Genomic DNA, 23,870 nt, shown 5'->3' on the forward strand with positions numbered 1-23,870 from the left:
TGTGTCTCCATGCTGCTGGCACGACGGGATGGGGTTTGCTGGTGGAGACGTTGCAGAGGAGTTGCCACAGGCGATGATGACATCCTCCAACCTCAGCCTGGAAAGTACTGTCCTGTACTCCGGGATCTCAGGATTTCAGAGTTGTTGTGTTATGCCCTGGGATAGGGCATGGACAGACTCGATGGTGGGACACAAGAGTGCATCGGCCACTACATTGTTCTTGCCGGCCGTGGTGAATTCTGACACATAGGAAAGGTGTCGGTACCTGCTTGTGGGGCACCCTGCTCATTCCAGAAATGTACACACACCAGCACCCCTGCTACTTTAAGTAGGCAGATCAAAATATTGTGCCATAGAGTGATAGGCAAACTGCATCGCAAATAAAAATACTTGAGGCATTTTTATACAAATGCATAAATGCAACTTGCTTCAACACAGCATAACTGACAGTTTATAGCAGCAGGTTGAAGAGGCATGTAAATCAAACAAAATAAATATTAAATTGAAAGATATTGAGACATTATGAACAAAGCTACATTAGAACGTCATTCAATGTACTATTCTAACTGACTACAGCATAATAAGTTTTGAAGGATTGTGGACAGGGATAGAGATTTAAAATCAATTTTTTTTTGCAATCAAATTCCAATTTGGTTTGCTGCTACATATCAAAATCAATGAAAAAGGCTATGTTTACATAGCATTATTTGGAATATGTGAAGCTAAAATCAATCTGGTGTCCTTCTAAAGCAGTTTCAACTCTAACACAGGCTAAGAAGGACGCTATGACTTGTGGAAGTGCAATTTCAGTATGACCACCCCTGTGAGTGCACACCCTAAAAGTCCACATTACAGACTGGCATAAACGCAAACCTTTTGAAATACATTGGAAAGTACAGTATCAACGCACAGAACCAGGTCATTGGGAGCGTCTGGCTCACAAACCCCATTTATGTTCTCCCTATCCTGTTTCAACTCAGCCAGGACCAGAATCTGCTGTTGCTCTCACCCTCCTATGTGATACAGTTGCAGGGGTGGCCAACCTTTTAACTTAGACATACAGCATGGTAGCAGGCCATTTTGGTCCATGAGTCCGTGCTGCCCAATTAACCTATACCCCCGGTGGGCCGAAATGGCCTGTTACTGTGCTTAAAAAGGTTGGCCACCTCTGCTGTAGACCATTGGATCAGCGGTCAATCCACAGGACCATAGAAGCAGCAGAGGGGATCACTGGGGTTCTCTGTACGTGCCCCCCCACCCCAATTAACATGATCTAGTGGTATTGTTGTCTGAAGAGGTCTCACAAAATCATCAAGAACCTCTACCATCTTGGCACGCAGCATCTTCCAGCTACTCCCGTCAGGAAAGAGATAAAGTATCAGAGTCAGTACTGGGACAATAAACAGCTGCTTTCCACAGGTAAGGAAATAGCTGAATAACTGATGAATTGCTTATACAATCCCTCCAAGACACTCCTATTTATTTAATAACATTTATTCATTTTTACATTATTTTTATATATATATATAAATATATGTACTGAGCATAAATATGTGCGCTACGCCTATACAGATGTTTGCATGTTTTTACACTGAGGTCCAAAGAACACTGGTTTGTCCAGTTATACTTATACAATTGAATGATAAACTTGAACTCCTGCTCTGAAGCACATTGGCTGTTTGGGAGCAAAAGTCTGAAGGTGGCAGCTCCCATTTCAGGGGCAGCCAAAATATGGCCCCTAGGCCAACTGCAGCCTGTTGCCCATTTTTAAGTGGCCTAGGGTAAATTTTAAAAATAAAATGGCCCATTAGAACATAGTCTCTAATAATAAGTTGCACTGAACATGCATTGCACTTTAGTTTCAACACTAGATGTCGCTGCCATTTTGAACAACTTCTAGACTGACCATTGCAATGTTACTCATCAATGAAAATGTTTACCTCAGATTTTAAAAAAAAACCATTTGTATCAGTTGATTAAACACAGTGGAACCGAAAAGACAGAAAGTAGCAAGGGAGTGCCAAAAATAAGACACGGTGGGAAAAAGAATAATTTTTCACAGAAGTCAAGAGGAAATGTGTGTGTTTGATTGGCAAGGAATCGATTAACTTTAAGAGCCTATCTACAGATTGACACATTGCATCATAATCATTAAGATGGACACTTGGACCATGAACTGTATTCACTGAGAGTTGTGGAGAAATGTTGAAAACCTCCTTGTCCCTTTCTAGATCTTTTCTCCTGTTCTTAATTTGCACCCAGCTTTTTGAATGCTTTAAAGAGTTTTATTGAATTCCTTTGAATTAAATTTAAGAGCAACAGATACAGAAATGCCAACTGTAATGTCACCAGTAGTGTCGTATAGTTATTTTGATAGAACATAAATTTTCAATGTCATGGGGGTTACTGGTCCAAAAGCACTGTTTTTCTTGCAGTGTTACTGGTTGAAAGCTGCCAGGCTTAATAGCGTTTGGCCTGTGACTCCTCACATTTTTCTGTATGTACCCCACAGCCAAAAACATTTGGCCACCCTTGTCTTACCTGATCATGTGGTCGGCATAAGCCCTGCTGCAGCTGGTGCTATACCGACAGCGAGAGCAGTGAACGTAGGTGGGGAAGTGGTTACTAATGCTGGTGATGTTGGTGATGTCAAAGTTGCATTCTAAGCACACCTGGTTTCCGTGCATCTTCCTGTTCACGCAGGAGAAAATAGACAGATCATTTCAAAGCTTCAGCGGAAAATCAAAGGGAAACGGGCAGCACAGTTAAAGTGGCAACACTATGACAGCACCAGCAATGGGTTCAAATCCGAAGGAGTTTGTTCGTTCTCCCCCTGTCTGCTTGGGGGTCCTCCGGGTGCTCCAGTTTCCTTGTATCCTTCAAAAAAGTTGAAGGGGGGCTGTAGATTGATTGGGGTATTTGGGCAGAATAGGCTCATGGGGCAGAAGGGCCTGTTACTGTGCTATACATCTAAAATTTATACGGCGGCACAGTCAGTGGTTTGTGCAATGCTTTCTTCAGCTCCAGCGACCCAGGTTTGAATCCGGTGCTGCCTGTCAGTAGGTGGTATATTCTCCCCATGACCCGCATGAGTTTCCTCTGGGTGCTCCAGTTTCCTCCCACCTCCAAAAGGTACCAGAGCTGAAGTCAATTAGGTGTAATTGGGTGGCACAGGCTTATGGGCCGGAAGGGCCTGTTACCATGCTGACTCTCTTTGGCTTGGCTTCGCGGACGAAGATTTATGGAGGGGGTAAAAGTCTGTATATCTAAATTAAAAACACTTCCTGGCACATATGAGACCGGGAGACGGGGGCTTGCAGAGGTTTATCACAAGGGTCAATAGATAAGATTAATCGTCATAATCTTTCTCCCCAGGGGTAGGAGTGCCTAAAACAAGAGGGCTCATAGTGAAGGTGAGGAGGACCATTTAAAAAGGGATGTGAGGGACAAGTTGGCCACCACTGTAGGTGGATCAAGTTGGCAGAGGAAATGGCATGGTTGGGGACAATTGCAATGTTTAGAGACACTGAGACAAGGTTAAAAATTGGAATGATATACAAGGACATGGGCCAAATGGGATGGTTGAGATACACTATTTGGTCACCATGGATGAGTTGGGCCGGAGGGCCTGCTTCCATGCAGTAGAACTTTGAACCCCACTGCAAGCATTTTAACATCACCTTGCAGTATTCAGAAATTAACAAATAATACAGAGCAACTGTTAACAGATGTACTACAAAAACAATCTCTGCAGAGTTGGCAACTCCAAAAATCAGCAAAAAAATGAATTACATGTGAAACACGAAAGTCGAGACACGCTGAGGTTCCTCTGCATGACGTGCTGGAGGAGCTCAGTCCATCTTGCAGCGTCCAGAGGAGGTAGAAACACTTCAGTTCCAGGCCCTTTTTCAAGGTCTGAGTAAAAAGCAGGCGTCCCCAAATTAAAGGGCTGGGGAGAAGGGAAGAATGGGCGAGGGGGGGGGGAGTACAGACCAACAGGAAAAATATGGATCTGGAAAGAAAGACAGAGCTGTGGAATTAGCCCGTCCTCTCCCCCCCACCTGTCTCAAAAAATCTTTACCTTGTGTAGGCCCTGCCGAGAGAGAGAGAGAGAGAGAGAGAGAGAGAGAGAGAGAGAGAGAGGTACCGGATTTCCTGCATGTCAATCAGAAGGGAAATCATCCTCTCCACAGTCTTCTTCTTGTCCAGCTTGATTGGAGGTTTGGCAACAGAAGGAACCATGTGAACAGTTGAGCAAGTCGGTGGCTCCTGGGATTTTCCAGGCAAAACTGGGGGATAGACTTTCCTGGCTGGGACTTCTTGATTGGGCCCTCCCGTTGCTCGTGCTTGGCCCATCGAGGTTCTTATTGTAACCTGCAGCAGAAATGCTATCAAGTTAGTGTCCTGAAATGGTAAATTCAAAACTGGAAAGGAAACATATCAAGGCAGAGGGAAACAAGGGCTTGGTGGGGACAACTCCGGATTCAATTTCTTACATTATGTAAATTTCCCCAAATTCAATCCATAGTCGAAACATTAGTTAAGATACTATTCACCCCAATGCACCATGTCTACAGTGGAAGTAAATCCAGATGAAGGTGAAGGTGATTAGAGGAGGAACAGGAAAATACACCAGTGGTCTCCCACTTACCATCATATATTACTGCAAGAAAAAATGATGGTGTGGTCAGGGCAACATTGTTTATAGCGCCGGTTACTCAGGTTCAAATCTGGCACTGTCCATGAGTTTGTATGATTTCTGGTGTCTGCATGGGTTTCCTCCCATGCTTCAAATGGGGACAGGGGTTGCAGATCATTTGGGCAGCATGGGCTCATGGACCGAAAGGGCCAGTTATCATGCTGTATGGGTGTTAAGTATTTGAAATGTTGACATGAGGTCTGTGTGTCCGCTTCAGAATCAACAGAGTTTAAGGATACACCAGGCATTTTTTATATTTTTCAAGTATAAATTCTCACAGAACAATACAGCACAGAAAATGCCCTTCTAGTCTGTGCCAAAACATCATTTCACTAGACCTATTCCATAACCCTCTAGATCACACATGTCAAACTCTGGCCCGCGGGCCAAATTTGGCCCGCGATATAATTATATTTGGCCCGCAAGATCATATTAAATATATATTAGAGTTGGCCCGCTGGCTGCCGCGCCAGTATAGCGCATGCACACTGAAGGTGAAAATGAAGACGCCGGAGGTGTGGAGGGATCTCAGAGTTCCGAATCCCGGGGATCGGAGCGCCGCACTCAGCCCATCCGGCTCCCAGACACACAGATGCGGCTGGAGTTGGGGACCATCCTCGCTGGGTCTGCGCTTCAACGGCGACGCCGGACCGAACGTCTCGTTGGCGATGCTTTCCCCCTCGCGGCGGACACTGCCTCCCGCTCCTTTTGTTGGAGACGAGCCCGGCGCCGTGAGATCGCAGTTTAATCCCTCTCCAACCATGGGAGGGGGGTGGGAGCAACGCGCTCTTCTCAGCCAATTCCTCCACCGCCCCGGACGCCGGCGTTTCAACGGGGAGGTTCGGGTGCCTTTGTCAGGCGACCGACCTGTTGGTCCAAGACAAGGGGAGAGCGTACAAACTCCACACAGACAGCACCTGAACTCGGGTGAATGTTGAGCTGCGACCCCACATTCCACATCAGGACTGTGTGTAAGATTGGGAGCAGTGAGACGGAAGCTTATTTTGTTCCTGTGATTTAAGCCTTTCTTGGGGTGGGGGGGGGGGTCCTTCTCTGACCACTTGCCTAACAATTAACCTAATCAGATGTGGAGTTACAATACAACAGTTCTCAACCTTTTTCTTTCCACTCGCGTCCCTGTGCCATTGGTGCTCTGTGATTAGTAAGGGATTGCTTAAGGTGGTCTTTGGGTGGAAAGAAAAAGTTTGAAGACCACTGCTTTAATCATCCCTCATTGACTCGTCATGTGCACGGTTTCAGAACGCTAAAGGAAATGGGCCAATGACAATGACAATGAAAGAGTTTATCCAAAACTATTATTAAACATTTATTTTAATAAGAAAAAGTTTAACATTACATATGTTGAAAGAAGAGAAAACATGCAGATGTTGTTGAAAATTTTCAATAAATATTTAGTTTGGCCCTCGACTTAGTCCAAGTTTTTAATTTTGGCCCTCCGTGAATTTGAGTTTGACACCCCTGGTCTAGACTTATCCCATTCAGTATCTATCCAATTTATTCTTAAACCTTGAGAGTGAGCCTGCATTTATCATGTCCACATTTGGAATGACACCTCGTCAATATAAATTCGTCTCACATTAAATGCACACTTCTGATATCAGAAAAGATCGAGTTATTGTCATGTAATAAAATAAAAATGTAACAGCACACAAAAATCGCTTTTAAGCCAAACAAAGATTTTCCATTAGCATTGCCTGGCACCCCTTAGTCAGAGAAAAGAGCAGAAGGGAGTCCCTTCAGAGTCACCGAGTGTCCATGGATTCACCTCTAGCTCTTCTTCAGTCGAGTAGATTTAAGTTCAGTTCATACCATTGGCAACCGAAGCTCCAGATCCAAACCTCTGACAGAATGAGGAAGCCTTCAGTGCCCTTTGGGAACTATCCTTGTCCCCATGATCACTGGTTCTCATAAGCCAGTCTTCAGCAGACCGCAGCCTGTTCTAAAGTCAGTTTACCTCAAGATGTCCACAGCCTGTGTGGGTTCCTTGCCCACCAGTGTCCAACAGCTCGCCGTCTGTGTGCATGTCCTTCGGTCATAGAGCCCCTCGCTGGTCACCATCCTTGGTCATCTCCTCTGCTTCTCTTTTTCAACTGGGGACGTGCGCTACTTGTTACTGGTGCCCTGCGCCAGTCCACTGCTCCCCCGGACTCTGCAATCCCTCGTGGCTGCTGCCAACACAGGCACTGACACCTTGGGCCCAGACCCTGCAGTGGCAGGATTTTAAATAAACCCCATGGACTCCTTCAGCAGGCTGTTTAAAACCTATATGAAGCCTTCGGACTGGGTGACTGGACCCCGTGGAGGAGCGCTGTGTCTCCACTCCCAGCTCTCCCTGGGTCCGCTCCGTCATTATTTTTTGCGCCTGTGGCGCGCTGTGTCTCCACTCCCAGCTCTCCCTGGGTCCGCTCCGTCATTATTTTTTGCGCCTGTTGCTTAGCTCCTTGAATGGTTGGGAAAGCAAGTGCCACATTCAAAATGTATTCAACAATACCAAATGATACTAGAATGGCCGATGTAGTCGATCAGCCAAGAAACAGTTCTTGCGTTTCAACTCAAATAGTGTACATATGGACTGTTGGATTTCAATTATACCAGCATACAAATCAACTAGATACTATTTAATTTTTAAAAAGTTAACCATCCTGCACGGTAACAGGCCCTTTCAGCCCCATGAGTTGTGTCACACGTGCTCATTGAACATCGTATCTCCATGAACAAATCAATGAAACTTGCACAGTTCAGGAGCAAGGCCCATTTGTGCGGAGGGAGGGGGAGAGCCAAATTTTGTATGTGGACATTTGCATATCATTAAGCAACAGTGGATGAAAACAACAAAGAGGCGGAGGGGAAAGTAATGGGGAGCAGAGAAGCATGCGTTCCTAACCTTGGTGCCAGGCTGCAGTCCTTCCAGTTGTTTTGGCTTCTTGAATGTTTTGTGGTGCTCGACCTTGTGCTCCAATTTTTCCTTGGCACTGATGAACTGTAGTCTGCACTTATTACATGGATAGACGCTTTTCTTCTGAAGCAAACAGAAGATGGTTAAGAAAAAGGCAAAGGCTGACACAGACAATGTGTGGAACATTCTCATTCAACGTATTTAGGAGTTCGTAGCGGATTGGAATTGAGAAGGCCAGAAGACACAGAAATAGGTCATTCAGCCCATCGACTCGTACCTACTATTTAATGAGCTGATTAATTTTCCTATTCAGCCCCACTATCCAGCCTTCACTCATAACCTTTGATGCCTTGGCTCATCAAGAACCTATTAATCTCAGTCTTAAATACCATATATTTCGGCATATAGGCTGACCTTCAGATAAGACAGGTCCCATTTTCATGGATTATCATATAATGGTGTACAAGATGATCCTCAAGGGTTGTCTTATATGCTGAATCTACATCAAGCATCTTTTTTATTCAATTTAAGGTCTCATATTTGTATCTGGTATATTAGACAACCCCTGATTTTTGAGTGATTTGAGGGTTTCAAGGGTCGACATATGCCGAAATATACAGTACTCAATGACCTAGTCTCTACAACCACCTATGGCAACAAATTCCACAGATTTACCACCCTCTGGCTAAAGAGATTCTTCTGCATGTCTAAGTGGACACCCCTCAATCTTGAAGTTGTGTCCTATTGTCCTGAACTCTCCCACCATGGGAAACAACCTTTCTACATCTACTCTGTTCGCACCTTTCAACATTAAAAATACTTTGGGATCCTCCCTCATCCTCCTAAATTGGAAGAGCTGTCAAGTGCTCCGGATGTGATGGAATGAGCATGTCAAGTTCCAACCCTCACCATTTCATTTTCCCTCCAAAGCCATCTGAAGCCATCACTAATCCATAATGCCCAATATCATCATTCATGGGACAGCCTCACACAGACCAAGAATCAAACTATGTAGATCATAACAGCACAGTACAGTCCGTTCAACCCATGATGTTGTGCCGACCTTTATATACCTACCCAAAAAAAACTTTCCCTACCTTATAACCCTATTGTTTCAGCCTCAACCACCCCCCCCAGTAATGCATTCTAGGCACCCACAACTCTCAGTGTAAAAAACAAACTGACTGTTGATGACTCCCCTAAACTTTTCTTCCTTCACTTTGAACAGATGTCCTCTAGTGTCTGCTATTCCTGCCCTATGAAAAAAATGCTGGCTGTCTACCTTATATATGCCTCCAATAATCTTCTAGACCTCTATTGTCACCTCTCATCCTTCTTTGCTCCAAAGCTCTGCTAACTTTGCCTCCAAAGACATGTTTTCCAATCCTGATAAATCTCCTCTGAACCCTTTCCATAGCTTCCACGTCCTTCCCATAATGAGGCGATCAGAACTGATTTTCAGTGTGGTCTCACCGGAGTTATAGAGCTGCAACATTACCTCATGAAAAAGTGGTGGGAGAGAGCAGTAAGTAAATAGAAAACCTTTGCCCTTGATTTTAAAATTTGTAGGAATAGCCCGAAATGACAAGGGCATGCAGGGGTGCCTACCTGGTGCTTCATGTAGTGTTGTTGGTAGGCATTACTGTTCTTCATCACTTTGAGACAGTATGGGCAGAGCAAATTCTTAGTGTCTTCATGAATCATCCGAAAATGGTTATCCACTTCCAAATACACGGAGGAACGATACTCACACACCTAAAGAAATGAAACATCTTCAACATCCTCATTAGAGAACAGTCTCTCATTGTCTTACTATCACTCCAACTCTACTCCATATTCTCCTTCACTGACTGGAGGCATTAAGTTCTCTCTGGAGGATATTTTATCTCTCATCATTGACAGGATATGGTTAGTACCATCCCATACTTAAACTTCTCTTGAGAACAGGCTGCTCTGTAATGTCACCGACGTTAAGGTTATAGTGATGGGAGTGGAAAAAGATTTCCTATCATGTGGTTGAGTAGAAGATTCAGGATTTAGATCAAATGAAGGAGTGATCAGCATTCATTCCTTTTGGTATTTTTCAACTGGCGCAAAATTACCTCATCAATTCTCATTGCCCAAGCGGTAGTCTTGTGCCTAATTTAATATTTTATTTATTACTACAGTACAGATTACAAAGAATTAAAAAATTATCACATGTTTGAATCTGATACACCAATCAAAATTTGCTGATCATCCACCTCAATTTCATTTTTCTTCCCCATCCTCAAAATCTAGTAACCATCAAACAAATTATGACTAAGCCTTCGCTACCCACCTGCTGAAGAACTTTCATCTCATTCATAGTGTACTACTTATTCTGAAATTCAACTAAATCAGGGAAATATTCTCTCTGCATCCAAATTGAGAGATTTAAGATTTTTTTTGGGTGTAGAGCTCTCTCATTCTTCTGAACTCTATAAAGCAGACATTCTCTTCTCAGCTCGCAAAACATATCATACATTATGTGCTGTTTTATAGGACAACCCCCAAAATTTTCCACCTAAAATGTTGGTTTTGAGCTCTATCCCTTTGTATGAGGTGACCCCCATCCCCCCAAAAAAATCTGGCACTTACCAATAACCAGTAGATTCTGTTAAAAATGAATGACAATAATTTAATGACACATTATCATTTAAAGACTTAAATTGTATTTGGATATTTTAAAACGCCTCCTAGCCACTTAAAGCCTGTACAGAGCCAACTGCAGTCGGACCAGGCAGATGAACCCTGCAGAGGAGAGACTTGGTAATTAACTAACGGAGCATGTGCGAGATTGCACCGGAGCCAGCAGGCAAGAAATTTTAGACCCTTTGTATAGGACAACTCAGATTTTAAGGCAAATTTTCCGATCGTCCTATACCACAACATACAAGGTCTTTTTTTGTGTAGTCTGAAGGAGAGATGTAAGGAAGAAACTAAAACTTGACTGCTTTATCACCATATGATTAAAGCATGCAATCTTTTCTCCTGCCTTCAAATGCCTTCTAGTAAAGAGTAACCCTATTTGACTTTTCAATGCTTGCTGAGTCTGCCTGCTAGTTCTTGGTAACTTCTGCATAAAAAGTTAGCTTTCTTGGAACATTGACATTCAGCACTAAGAAAATACACAGACAAAAGTGGATAACACATTTTTTCCTCTCCTTATAAACCTACGGCTCCTAGAACGCTTCCACCAGCCTTGTCTCCGCTCCATCCTCAACATTCATTGGAACGCTTTCATCCTTAACGTCGAAGTACTCGAGATGGTAGAGGACGACAGCATCGAGTCCAAGCTGCTGAAGATCCAGCTGCTCTGGATGGGTCACGTCTCCAGAATGGAGGACTATCGCCTTCCCAAGATTGTGTTACATGGCGAGCTCTCCACTGGCCACCGTGACAGAGGTGCACCAAAGAAAAGGTACAAGGACTGCCTAAAGAAATCTCTTGGTGCCTGCCACATCGACCACCGCCAGTGGGCTGATATCGCCTCAAACCGTGCATCTTGGCGCCTCACAGTTCGGCGGGCAGCAACCTCCTTTGAAGAAGACCGCAGAGCCCACCTCACTGACAAAAGGCAAAGGAGGAAAAACCCAACACCCAACCCCAACCAACCAATTTTCCGCTGCAACCGTGTCTGCCTGTCCCGCATCGGACTTGTCAGCCACAAACGAGCCTGCAGCTGACGTGGACATTTACCCCCTCCATAAATCTTCGTCCGCGAAGCCAAGCCAAAGAGATAAACAGGATGAAATCCAAGAGCAACAGGTCATTATGGATCTGTTTTCATCTCAGAGCACACAGGACTGCTCACTTGATCTCAGCTCAGCTACATTCCCTGCTCAGCAAAACACATTATTAAATTCCAAGCTCAACAGTTCCAATCACTTTTGATCACCTTACAGGTGATCAGATTTAACCTAGGGCACTACGTCCCAGCACCACGCCCCACAGAGCAAAAGTCAATTCTGCACAGCCTTGCATCATGGATTTTAGGTTAAACCCCACCCCAGCATCCTATGAGGATTGGCAGATGCAAGATGAGTGAATTTTCTGCTTGCTTGAGATTGCATTTTGTGTGAATGCAAGGAGGTGCCAATTTTAAACTTTCGTAATTTTACCAATTTATTTTCCATAATTTTTTTTCCCAAATAAAGTTCAAGAAAACAACAGCTATTTTGTGCTAGAGATAATCCAGCATGTAATCAGTTAATGTGCCCTGAGGGACAAGTGTTAATAGGAACAGATCAGTATTCCCTCTTTTCTGAACAAGATCTCCGTTTATCTGTTACTCTGGAAAAGGCAAAAACAGCCTGAGATGAATCGAACGTTTCAAAGACAGCTAGGTATAAATTCATCCCGTTTTGTGTGCTAAACACAGCGCATAGCTTTGCAAAACATTCGATTGGCCTTTGTGAAATTTGTTTGCGAGGTGGAGTTGAATTGGGCGAATATCCTCTCCGTCTGCCCTGCCTTTTTGCTGCTCCTGTACAGAGATAGTGAGAATGCAGATTTTAAGATGAGTGGAAGAGAGAAGCTGCCTGCATTCCTTCCTTGTTATCAGCTAAAGCTGATAAGAACCTCCTTATTTGGCTAAGGGACGCATTCACCAATCCCAAGAGATTGCTAAGAAACATGTACTTATATGGAGAAGTATGTTCAGATGTCCTGCAAAAACTGGAAATGTATGTTTCAGCTGCAACCAGAGAGCCACGAGGCAGACTCTCTTACTCCCTGGAGGTGACACTAGCTGCTTGTGGCAGTGCTTCTTGCTGTAAAAGAGTTCCTACACTTTGCAAAGTGATTAAAATTGTGTTTTTGCAGCGGTATTCATGTTTGCTTTGGAGCAACCTCAAATCCACTTTAACAGCAGCAGCCTAGATTATTTACTCAGAGCCGGAGAGAGGACTCGCCAACTTAGCCAAGCTCCTGCACTTGCAGGAGAGACTGTGGAGCAGCAAGTCTTGAAGACGGAGAGGAACAAGCTTTACCTGACAGACGTATGGCATTTCTCCTGGCTTGTGGGTATCCTTCATGTGCTGTAGGAAAAGCTGTTCCGTTTCAAACGCGAGCTCACAGATCTTGCATTTTGCTGCAACGGTAGAACACACAAAGTTGTGAGAGAAACAAGTGAGAGGCTCTCAAACTGACCTCCCGCCTGAGCCTGAACTCTCATATCCTCCAATTCTGCAATCATTGCATGCGACCAAACAGGAGCCCTCCCCAACACGCCAATTCAAATGCTTTGAATTACAAATTGAGCAGTGTGGTTAGCGCAATGCTGTTACAACACCAGTGCTGTCTGAAAGGAGTTTGTATGATTCCCCCAGTATCAGCATGGGCTTCCTCTGGGCACTCCAGCTTCCTCCCACCATTTTGATGTACTGCAGTGTAGGTCATGGGTGCAATTGGACGGCAGAAAATATACTGCACTGTATTCTAAATTTAAATATTAAATGCAAATTGCATTATAAAATTGCACTTACTGGTGGTTTCGTAGGGGCTGTGCACATTTTCAATGTGGCATTGCAGCTGGAAAGGAGTGGCATACTGACGGAAACAATGCTGGCAAGTAGTGTGGTTCTCAATGCTCTCGTCATTTTGCTGCTCCAGTTCCAAGTGATGCTTCATGTGGTTCATAAACCTGCAGGAAATAAACCTCAATTGTTAACTGACGCCATAACGGGAAATTTAAAAAACCGCAACAAATCCACATAACGGTAGAACTAATTTTCTACTGTTTGACCAAGATCAGTTGAGGAAACTCAGGATTAGTGCTGTGTTTCACAAGCTGAATTTCAACGTATCCAAGATGCTGCCTTCAGGGGCAAATGCCACTGACACACTCCCTGACAGGTCTTCCAGGTTTAGTCCTCCATTTCCCAACCCTTCATCACCTATGACAAACTGACAAACTACGCTTGATGGCACAGAAAAACCAACACGCTTGATCAGTCTTCTTTCTATTTCCTATAATCCTTGGTACGTTGACACGAATACATACAACAGTCCAAAATTTTGTCCATTACATTTCCAAGTATAGTAAAACCCGTTATCTGGAATTTAAGCAACTGGTGACCTCAAGCAAGTGGCCAAAAAAAAAGGAAAATAAATAGGAAAAAAATATAGATTTAAAATTGGTACTCTTCACAGTTAGTTCGCCCATTAGGCAACACGCAATCTGAAGCAAACAGAAAATTTGCTTATCTGGCATCGAACAATCCTAATAGGATAACCAGGGGCTTTTCTGTAATTCTTCTCTCCCCTACTGCTCAAGCAAAGCTGATTTGATCCCCAATGCTTACTAACTTTGTCATAACTCTTCACCCCCATCCAGTGATGTTTGGGGCTTGTGCCTCAACTTTCCTAAACCTGCGACTTGTGGTAATCTATAATTTGTTATAAAAGCAAGTTTTTTGACTTTATGTAAACAAATTGCAAGACAAGATGGGCAAAACTGTCTGCCTTAAATGGTGGAGCAACACAGGCTCAATATACAACATCACAACGAATGCAAGCTCATCTACACATTTTGCTCTTACCTCAGTGTATAGCAATCCTATTTCATAAGTCTCCTGACCAAACAAATTACAGCTGTACCAAAAGTCACGAATTAAATTCTGGCAAATCAGAAAGTTCTTAAAAAGGTGCCAGTGTCTGATCATTTCTTGTGAGAGCAGGGAGTGGAGATACTGCAGGGTCCAACACCCAGTCCTAATGCTGATGATTCCATACACGTTTTAAACGGCCTGTTAAAGGACCTTGTAGTGGGCTGCCGAACGTGCCATGCCTGAAGCAGTGACCTGACACCAGGATCCCGCGGCCTACACGGGCTACGCTCTTCGAAGTGCGCACCCGATTCAGCAGCACGCGACTGTAGAGCCCCACTCCTATGGGCTGGCCAGCAACAGTCCATCAGGTGGAGCTAGGGAAGCAGCCATACCCAAGGATGAGAGGGGCTCACTGATTGGCTGCTCCCTGGATAGCACTAAACAACCAATCCCAGGAAGTGGATTGCAATGCCACCAGTCGGGTGGGACGATGATGTCAGAGACGGGCTTCTGAGCCCTTTATAAGCAGAGCTGCCAAGCACAATAAGCCAGTGTTGAATTCACTCCCATAGTGTGTGTCTCTTCTTTAAGCAGAACCGCTCCAGCAGTAGTAGCCGCCACAGGCTGACATTTTATTTTAAATTCTACAATCACGAAGGTCTGTGCCCAAGAGGGACATGCCTGTGGTGGGCACCTTACTATGAGGGATTGCCAAATGTGGTGGAGCAGCGGACTAGGGCAACAGAAATGGGAAGAACAACCCCTTTTGAGAAGGAAAAGCAGAGGAGATGACACAAAAGGACAGTGACCACTGCGGCAGACCAGCGAGGGGCTCAGCAGCTGAAGGACCCACAGAGGCTGCCAGCTGCTGGAGACTGGGAACCAGGAATCGAGAGGGTGCTGAGGGCAAGAAGGGCTCCTAAAAGGCCTCGGGTGCTGAAGGCTTCCTGATCTGGAACTCTGGAGGCCAATGGTTTGAACTAGAGTCTATGTAGCTGTGAGAGTGCTGGAGGAGAATCCACGGATATTCAACAACTCTGAAGGGACTCTCTTTCACTTTTCTCCTATTGTTAGGGGCGCCAGACAATGCTCATGGCAACTCCTTGTTTGCGTATGGCAGACTGAAGCTGATGAGCAATATATTTTTAATGTATGGTTACGTGACAACAAAAGGAACCTTTGAAAACCACTTTGTAAATAATGAACATGCAACACACTTGGGAACATGAAGATCATTTCTGAACATTCACTGACAATAGAATCATTGTGGTCCATGAAACAATATATAGCCCTTGGAGTTTGTTCTGGCTTTTTTTTAAAAAAAGGAGCAATCCAGCAAGTCCCATTCCCTCATTCCTTCCTATAAGCCGTTATAAATCAAAGGGGAAACTAGCACATGGAAGAGAGAGGGAGAGAGGAAGAACACACCTGATGTTGTTTTTCAATCGCTTCAAGCAACTGAGGCATCTGAACGTTGTGCTGGTCTTCATTTCATGAAGCATCTGGTAGGTGCTGCCTTCATCTCTCCCATAGTAGAAATCGTCCACTAACATGATGAGTTTGCTGTGGCTTGGTTCGGTGAGCTTGACTGGTGGCTGCTGAGTTGATGTTGGTGGGGTCGGAGGTGGGGGCGGGGGTGGAGGTTGTGGCGGGGCGGAATGTGGTTGCTGCTGAGGGCTCTTGGTGGGCGCTGAAGAACTGAGCAGCTGGGGGCAGCAGTACTGGAAAAAGGAAAAATTCAAGACAGGAAGAGATCAGTAACATTCTCCCTTTCATATTTTAAATTTTAGCCATACTGCTGTATGGAACAGGTCTTTCGACTCACAAGCCCGTGTTGCCCAATTTTGACCCAAGTGACCTGCACCCGTGGTACATTTTTGAACAGTAGGAAGAATTTTGTCATTTATTTTAATTTTTAAAAATTTTTAGATAACAGTACAGTAACAGGCCCAGGAGCCCACACCACCCAAATGCACTCATGTAACCAATTAACCTACTAACCCCATACATCTTTGGAATGCAAGCAGAAACCAGAGCACCCAGAGGAAAGCGACACAGACATGGGCGAAACTCTTTACCGACAGCTCCAGATTTGAACTCTGATTGCTGACATTTCTGACAGCGTTCTGCTGACCAACCATCCAAGTCCAAAACTGCTTGCATAGCCCAAGAAATCCACGACACTCTGGGCTTCAAAAACATAGCTGAACCAAAGAGAGCCAACCAAAATGAAAGCTACTTACAGCCATATGAACTCTTAAGGATTCCATGATGTTGAAATGGATGTTGCATTTCGGACAATCCTTTGGAATGGGAACTCCATTGTTAATATTGCTTTCAGGCACTATTAGAAAAAAAAGCAAAAAAGCTTAACAAAGCAACAACTTGCAAGGCCCAAATTACTCTTGGGAACTTGATTATCAGGGGAAGGGACAACTTGTAAAGTCCACATGCACATTATGCTACATACCTCACAGGCTTCAAAATGATCAATACGATTACATATCAGAGCCTTTCTCCAAGAGCCAATAATATTAAAGCTACAAACCTCCCATGCCACTATTCACAACAAATAATATTTTGTGTTGAAAAGTAGATTGCACTGCATATTGGATATCATATCAATTGGGTGTAATTGGGCAGCACGGGTTCATGGGCTGAAAGGACCTGTTACCATGCTGTACATCTAAATTTAAATCATATTTTGCCAACATGGAAGAGTTCTTGTTTTTTATTTTAAATTTTAGTTACAGTCAGGCTTTTTTTCGCTATACTATGAATGGATGACATATGCAAACCTCATCATATTGCTGCCGACGAGACTGACATTATTGTTGATCCACAAATTTTCCTTTTAAATAGAGGTTTATTGACTCAATTCAAAATGGGAGTGAGCATCAAATACATTGTTATATGTGGAAGCGGCAAGGTCAACAGATTTCTTTTTCTGCAGTCATCAACTACATGGTTCTTAATGACAATTCAATGCCCAGGAATGCAGAAGGCTGCAAACATAGCCAAGTCATTCACAGGTTCTGACCTCCCATCCAGTTAAGATATTTAAGTCAGGCACTGCCTTAAGGTAGCCAGCCAACAGAATTATGGACCCCCATCTCAATGGTCACAACTCTTCTCACTAATTCCTTTGGGCGGAAGATACAAAACTTGAAGACCAGAACCTCTTGGTTCAAGAACAGTTTCTTTCCAACAGCAGGACAACTGAATATGTATTATCTTTGCATTTATTGTCTCTTTTTAGGTCACTGCATATTACAATAAAATCCCCGATACCTGGAATTCAAGCCACCGGCAAAAAAAAACCACGGAAAATAAACAGGTAAAAAATACAAAAGTTTAAAATTGGCGCCCCCTCAGAGTTAGTTTGCCAATCTTGCACCATGCAATCTCAAGCAACCAGAGCATCTATCGACCCCCAAAGGTACCAGATACCAGGGGTTCAATTGCAATCATACTTTTATTATGAAACGTTCAGCTGCAGCAAGCAAGAATGTCAGTGCAAGTGTGTGCTGTATATTGTACATGAGAAACTGGTTTTCATTAACCCAGGAACATGTATGGTCACTAATTTTTTTATTTTTCACACTATGAACCATACTGACCTAAATACACACAAACATTTCCCTCTTGAATATACAGTGTAATTTTCTCCCCTTTTTCCCCCCTCCCTTCTTCACCCCCCTTCCCCACCCAGTCATATGCAAATTTCTTCAATTGATCATTTAAATTCCTCTCCAGATGTGGCTGAGTATATTGAGCACAGTTTTCATCTTCGATTTCCAGCATCTACATTTTAAAAATTTTCCTTAAATTCTTCAGTCGCTGTTGGCCAATGCAAGGTCTTAGTACATTGTCCATTATCCTAATCACCTTACTTCAGTGCATTAAGATCAGAAGGTGCTTTCATAATTCCAAGATCTGGCTCAATGTTCAGTCAATCTCCTGGTTATCTGGACTTCAAGTAACCGGCAGCCTCAAGCAACCGGAAAATATTTTAATTAAATAAATAATAGGCAAGAAATGCGGCGCAAGCTGAAAATCATAAAGATAAATGTTCTCTGATGCAACATGTATAAACCTTTGGTGAAGACAGCAGCAAATATTCAGCCAGCAGAGTGCCTTGGCTGTGCTTTGCTCATAGGAGCTGCTTGAAAAAAGTTGTGTGAAACAGTAGTGGCGTTGCCCAAGATGGAAAAACTGGTTGACGCTGCTCACCAGTGGGGGTGAGAGTCAGAGGTTTTATCTGTAAATTTGGTGGGGTTAATTATCTACAATGTTATTGTTCGTCTTTCAGGCAGCTCCATGAAGAGGGAGGAACCTGGAGATGCACGGACAGTTAAATGTTTTCAAAGAATGTGACTGAAAGTAAAGAAAAATGTTGTTAAGGTTTATATATTCAAGCAAATGAAGTTTGCTCAGCGCAAGTACAGTACAGACAGTCCCCGGTTACAAGCGTCCGACTTACAGACAACTCGTACTTACGAACGGACCTCATATGGCTTCCGGTGCGTCGGCTCAAGTAAGGAGAACACCATCCGCCATTTTAAGTCAGATCACATTGCTGTTAACTCTGTGTTGAGTGTGCCTACTTCAGGAAATTGACTCCAGTAGAAAGATAAAATATGTATAATACAAACTTCTGACTAACTGATGCTAAATCAGAACCACATGTACCTGTTCTGACTTAACTACAAATTTGACTTAAAGACAGACTGAGGAACAGATCTCATTCGTAACCCAGGGTCTGCCTGGGTTTTATCTTTTAAATTGTTTATTCTACTGCAGGTATGTTAGTTAAGCATTGTAAGAGTATGTCTCAAGCAACCGGAAAATACACTTATCCATCATCTACCAAACCCACACATGCTCAATATCAGAGGTTTTACTGCACTACAAAAGCCTAATAGGCTGAAATTGTTTGATCTCAGAAGCTGAGCAGGTTCAGTACTTGAAAGGTGGACCACCTAGGAACACCAGCTGCTGTAGGTTTCTCTAAGGGGCGCTGGACAAAGGAGCAACTCTCTGCCTGCCTTGCAGTAGACAAAAATTAAAGAATTTCATGCATGCTAAATTCTAAATGTAGTATTACGTGACCTTTACTTTTAAAACTGCAAGGAGAAAACCAGAATCTTTTGTGTGCAACCAACTTAGCACGTTCAATTGTATCATTTGAGGAATGTATGACACAAAGCACACAAACCTTTCATTCACATTAGAAAATGAACACTCATTTCATCCTGGGTTCTTCTGGGAAAGTTTGAAATGTACAATAGATTTAATGACTTCTTACAAACATATCTTTAAGTAGCAAAATTCATCCAAAGCAGAACAAAAGCCATAAACATTCCTAATTACAGTAAAAAAAAATCCTGGTATCCAGCACCTCTGGTGATTGGTAGATGCTGGAGAAGCATATTTTCTGATTGCTCGAGATTGCATGTTGTGAGATTGGTGAACAATCCACTAGGCGCGGTTTAAGCTTCAATACTTTTGACCTATTTATTTTCCACAATTTATTTTGCATGTCGCTTGAGGCTGCCAGTTGGTTGATTTTAGTGTATTAAAACTTTAAATAGAGGTAGACCAGGTTAGTAATGAAAGATCATAAATATGGTCCAAATATAGTTGACAGTATTTTTTTTTGGTGGAATCTCGTCTGAACAGTTAAATGTGCAAAGTAAACCTCCCCACAAATCCACAACTTTCTGGACATCTTGCGGAGCACATATGTATTCAAAGCAATAGTTATCCTACTTACACTTGAAAGGAATTGTATTATTTAGTGTGCTCTTGTGTATCATCTGAGGGGCTGCAGTGGTTGTTGTGGTAATCTGCACTGGTGGAAGGACACTGCTTTTCACCACTTCTTCAGGCTTTTGCTTGATCTCTGGAGTCGCAGACTCGGTGGTCTTCACTCGAATGAGATTAGTGTTCTGGAGGAAGTTAACTGGGAAAGATAAAGTATGTTTTAAATGGGGTCTTCTCTGTGCCTAAAAGACACCCCACAAGATCAAAAAGAAATAGACACACGAGCTAAATCTGCTGAAAATGTCAAAATGGCAGAGAAATTCTTCCCTTCAAGTGAGATGCCAAATGTTTTGTGGACAAATTCTTGTGTCCACGTTTATTGTTTTGCTACTCTCCATTTCTTCACCATGACCACACTTTACAACTTATCAACAACCGTCTATCTATCAACTCATTCTCACTCTTATAATCCAAAATATCTTTGCCAGGGCCAACAAAATGTTAATATGATATTTTGAAGTACAAGCTCAAATAGCAATAAAGTTTTTTTATTGGTTAATTTTTTAAAAAAATGCTGTTCTTAGGAACCATCCCCCCCGTCTCATCTCCTCCTGTTCTGTTTCTATCCCTCTCTCTTCACTTTTCCCTCTCCTATCACAGAGCCAAAATCAATTCTCACCTTTCCTCTTATCATATCCACCTTTGTTTGTTGGTCTGCAATTGCAAAACCCGTGCTTAAGAACAAGCTTGGCCTACGGACTCTAGTTGGGAACGCTTTTGTTCACGATGACAACTTGCTTCGAACTTTCAAATCTCCAATCGGATAGTTAGGCTTTCTTCGGTTTGGTACAGTGGGGGGTGCGCGGGTGGAATGTCTCGTACAACACACGCTATAAAAGCAGTACACTTAAAGTATTCATCCCATTCCACTGCGTGGTAAAATTGGTTATTTCAATCTAGCACCTGAAGCAGTCATCAGACAAAAGTCTCTCAAGTTGAGAAGGGAAAAAGTAAAAGAGCATGGGGACAATGGAACAATACGCAACAGACAGGTTGAATGGAAATGCAATTCCTGCCAGCCTTATTCATCAGCTGGCAGCTCAGGGTATGGAATGAAGGTTGGACACCAAACTGCCTTCCAACCTAGATAATAGTACCTGAACTTTTAAAAAAAAAAATGGATTACTTCAGCGTCAACTAACTTTTCATGTTGTATGTTCTAAACTAATATCTCAGTGCATAAATTGTTCGTTCCTTAGGTCACATTTCTTTTTACTAAGGTCATTGTTTAAATGCATAGTCTTTGTTTAACAACCCTCCTGTGAGTAGAACACCCCCCTCCCCAATTTACTTCCATAAAACATACTTAATTTCCCTCCCATAACCTCTAAAGAGAACATTCCCAAGCTGAAGGACAATTCTTCTGCACCCACTTACCTAATTTATGGTCGTGGTTTGGAAGCGGAAGAGAATGTGGATGGTGCAACTTATTGGACTGAGAGTGGCTATGGACCGGAGGGCGAGGCTGGGGAGGAGGTTGGATGTGGGCGTGAGGCAGAGGCTGTTGAGGGGAAGACATGGGTTGCGTCAAACATTTGGGCTGGTGGTGAGATTGGGTTGAACTTGTCTGTGCTGCTGATTTCTGAGTGACAGGCGGCACTGTGCTCCTGATGGTCACTGTAGCTGGAATCACTGTGGTGACCGAACCCGGAAACGCGTTGGTTGCAGGTCTGATGGATGTGACTGGGGACCAGAGTTGAGGTACACCCACTGCTGACTTGACAAACTGTGTAGCTGCTGAATAGATAAACAAAAGAAACAAGATTACATACATGTTTATTAAAGTTTAATAACATAAACTCTCTAATCAACATTACAAAAATTGCAAGAAAGCAGCGATTGCATTTAATTTTGGAAAATTACAACAGACATTGTTCAATTTTATTGACCATTGAACACTTTCTACCTACCCTATCATTTACCATGTCCCACCTTGCAGCACCTCATATATGCCTGCATTAAATTCCATCTGCCATTTTGTAGCAATTTTCCAGCTGGGTCAGATCTCTTTGCAAGCTTTGAAAGCCTTCCTAGCATTCACAACGCCACCAGACTTTGTGTCATGTCCAAACTTGCTGATCCAATTTACCACATTATCATCCAGATTATTGATATAGATGACAAACAGTGGTCCCAGCACTGAGGCATATCACTAGTCATAAACCTCCAGTCAGAGAGGCCATTGTCCACAACCACTCTCTAGTTTCTCCCATAAAGCCAATGTCCAATCCTATTTACAAACTCACCATGAACATCAAGCGACTGAACCTTCCTGATTAACTTCCCATGCGAGACTGTATCAAAGGCCTTACTAAAGTCCATGCAGACATATCCACGGTCTTTCCATCATCAACTTTTCCAGGTAACTTCCTTGAAAAACTCTACAAGATTGGTTAAACACGACCTACCTTGCACAAAGTCATGTTGATTATGCCTAGTCAGTTCCTGCCTATCCAAATACTTGGATATCAAATCTCTGATTATTTTTAGAGGGTTTTTTAAACAACAGAACAACATGAGCTACCCTCCAATCCTTCGGCACTTCAAGTCAAGTCATCTTTATTTATCATTCATACCATACTCGCATGACAAGTTAGCTTTTCTCCAGGACCACAGTGCATATTTACATAAATACAAATTAGAATAAAAGTTAAACACATTAAAATATTAAGATTTATACCTTCACAGCCCAAGGCATCCTATCCCCAAATATTCTGGGAGTTCAGGAGTCTGATGGTTTTTTAAAACACTTTATTTATTTGAAGAATCATTAATATCAATACAAAGTACATTCCATAAAGAAAATTTTATGAGTATACATTAAAAAAATAATAAAATTTTAAAAAAACAAGACAACTAAAAATTTTTTTTAAATCCCCACCCCATCAGCCAACTCTCTTAAGGAGAGCTAAAAATATATAAACAGAAACTAAAAATATATAATAAATCAAAATATGTCTCAATGCATATATTCCAAATATGGTAACCACTTATTAACAAAAACGAATAATTGTCATGTAAATTATACATAATTTTTTTCCATAAAAATACAAGAATGCCATCATTCTGCCATCGCATCATATTAATCACTATATTATCTTTCTATGTACTTGCTACACATTTTCGAGCTACAGACAATGCTAAATATATAAATACAATTTGAAATTTATCCAACCCTAATCCCCTTAATGGGGATTATTTTTAAAAAATCCATAATTTTAATAAGTGTTTTAATATCGGCATATTATATTCCCTCAACAAATTTACATTCCATCGAAATATAAATTGATACACCTCAACTAGGAGTCTGATGGTTTGAGGGAAAAAGCTATTTCCCAATCTGGACGCAAGGGCCGAGTGCTGCAGTACCTCCTACCAGATAGATGGCAGAAAGGAGAACAGTTTACTTGATGGGTGTGTGCGGTCCTTTACAATGCTTATTGCCTTTCACCTGCATTGAGTGTTGCAAATGTAGGAAGAGAGCCCTCAATGATCTTTTCCACTGATTTCACTAACCTCTGCAGGGGCTTGTGGACTGAGGAGGTACAGCCTCTAAACCAGGCAGTGATGCAGTTGTATATGATATGCAACTGCATCCGTGGCCAAGGATATACTAAACTTATCTCCCAGGGTCCCTGCAATTTCCACTCTAGCCTCTCTCAAAGTCCAAGAGAGTACCTTGTCAGGCCCTGGGGATTTATCCATCTGTATTTGCCGCCTGACAGCAAGCACCTCCTCCCCTTTAATCTGTGTAGGTCCATGACCTCACTGCTTATTTGCCTCACTTTCATAGACTCTGTGCCAGTCATTTACCATCTCCCCCATCTCTTTTTAGTTCCATACAAAGCTGACCAAT

General features: G+C 42.8%; 1 protein-coding gene across 10 annotated transcripts in view; it reads right to left on the bottom strand.

The window, feature by feature from the left end:
- Positions 1 to 23,870, bottom strand: part of pogzb (pogo transposable element derived with ZNF domain b) — a 112,374-nt gene that overhangs the window by 22,805 nt on the left and 65,699 nt on the right. For 9 of the 10 annotated variants that reach the window (XM_069940188.1, XM_069940187.1, XM_069940192.1 and 6 more), the window contains 10 exons: positions 21,392 to 21,751; positions 19,965 to 20,153; positions 16,432 to 16,532; positions 15,617 to 15,909; positions 13,124 to 13,281; positions 12,629 to 12,729; positions 9,225 to 9,371; positions 7,605 to 7,739; positions 4,148 to 4,374; positions 2,542 to 2,691 (listed from right to left, as the gene is read on the bottom strand). In XM_069940188.1, the coding sequence (XP_069796289.1) occupies positions 2,542 to 2,691; positions 4,148 to 4,374; positions 7,605 to 7,739; positions 9,225 to 9,371; positions 12,629 to 12,729; positions 13,124 to 13,281; positions 15,617 to 15,909; positions 16,432 to 16,532; positions 19,965 to 20,153; positions 21,392 to 21,751 (1,861 nt within the window). The remainder of the gene's footprint in view (positions 1 to 2,541; positions 2,692 to 4,147; positions 4,375 to 7,604; positions 7,740 to 9,224; positions 9,372 to 12,628; positions 12,730 to 13,123; positions 13,282 to 15,616; positions 15,910 to 16,431; positions 16,533 to 19,964; positions 20,154 to 21,391; positions 21,752 to 23,870) is intronic. The other variant, XM_069940191.1, reaches the window with a different exon arrangement.

The sequence above is a fragment of the Narcine bancroftii genome, chromosome 5, assembly GCF_036971445.1.
Source record: "Narcine bancroftii isolate sNarBan1 chromosome 5, sNarBan1.hap1, whole genome shotgun sequence".
NCBI lineage: Eukaryota > Metazoa > Chordata > Chondrichthyes > Torpediniformes > Narcinidae > Narcine > Narcine bancroftii.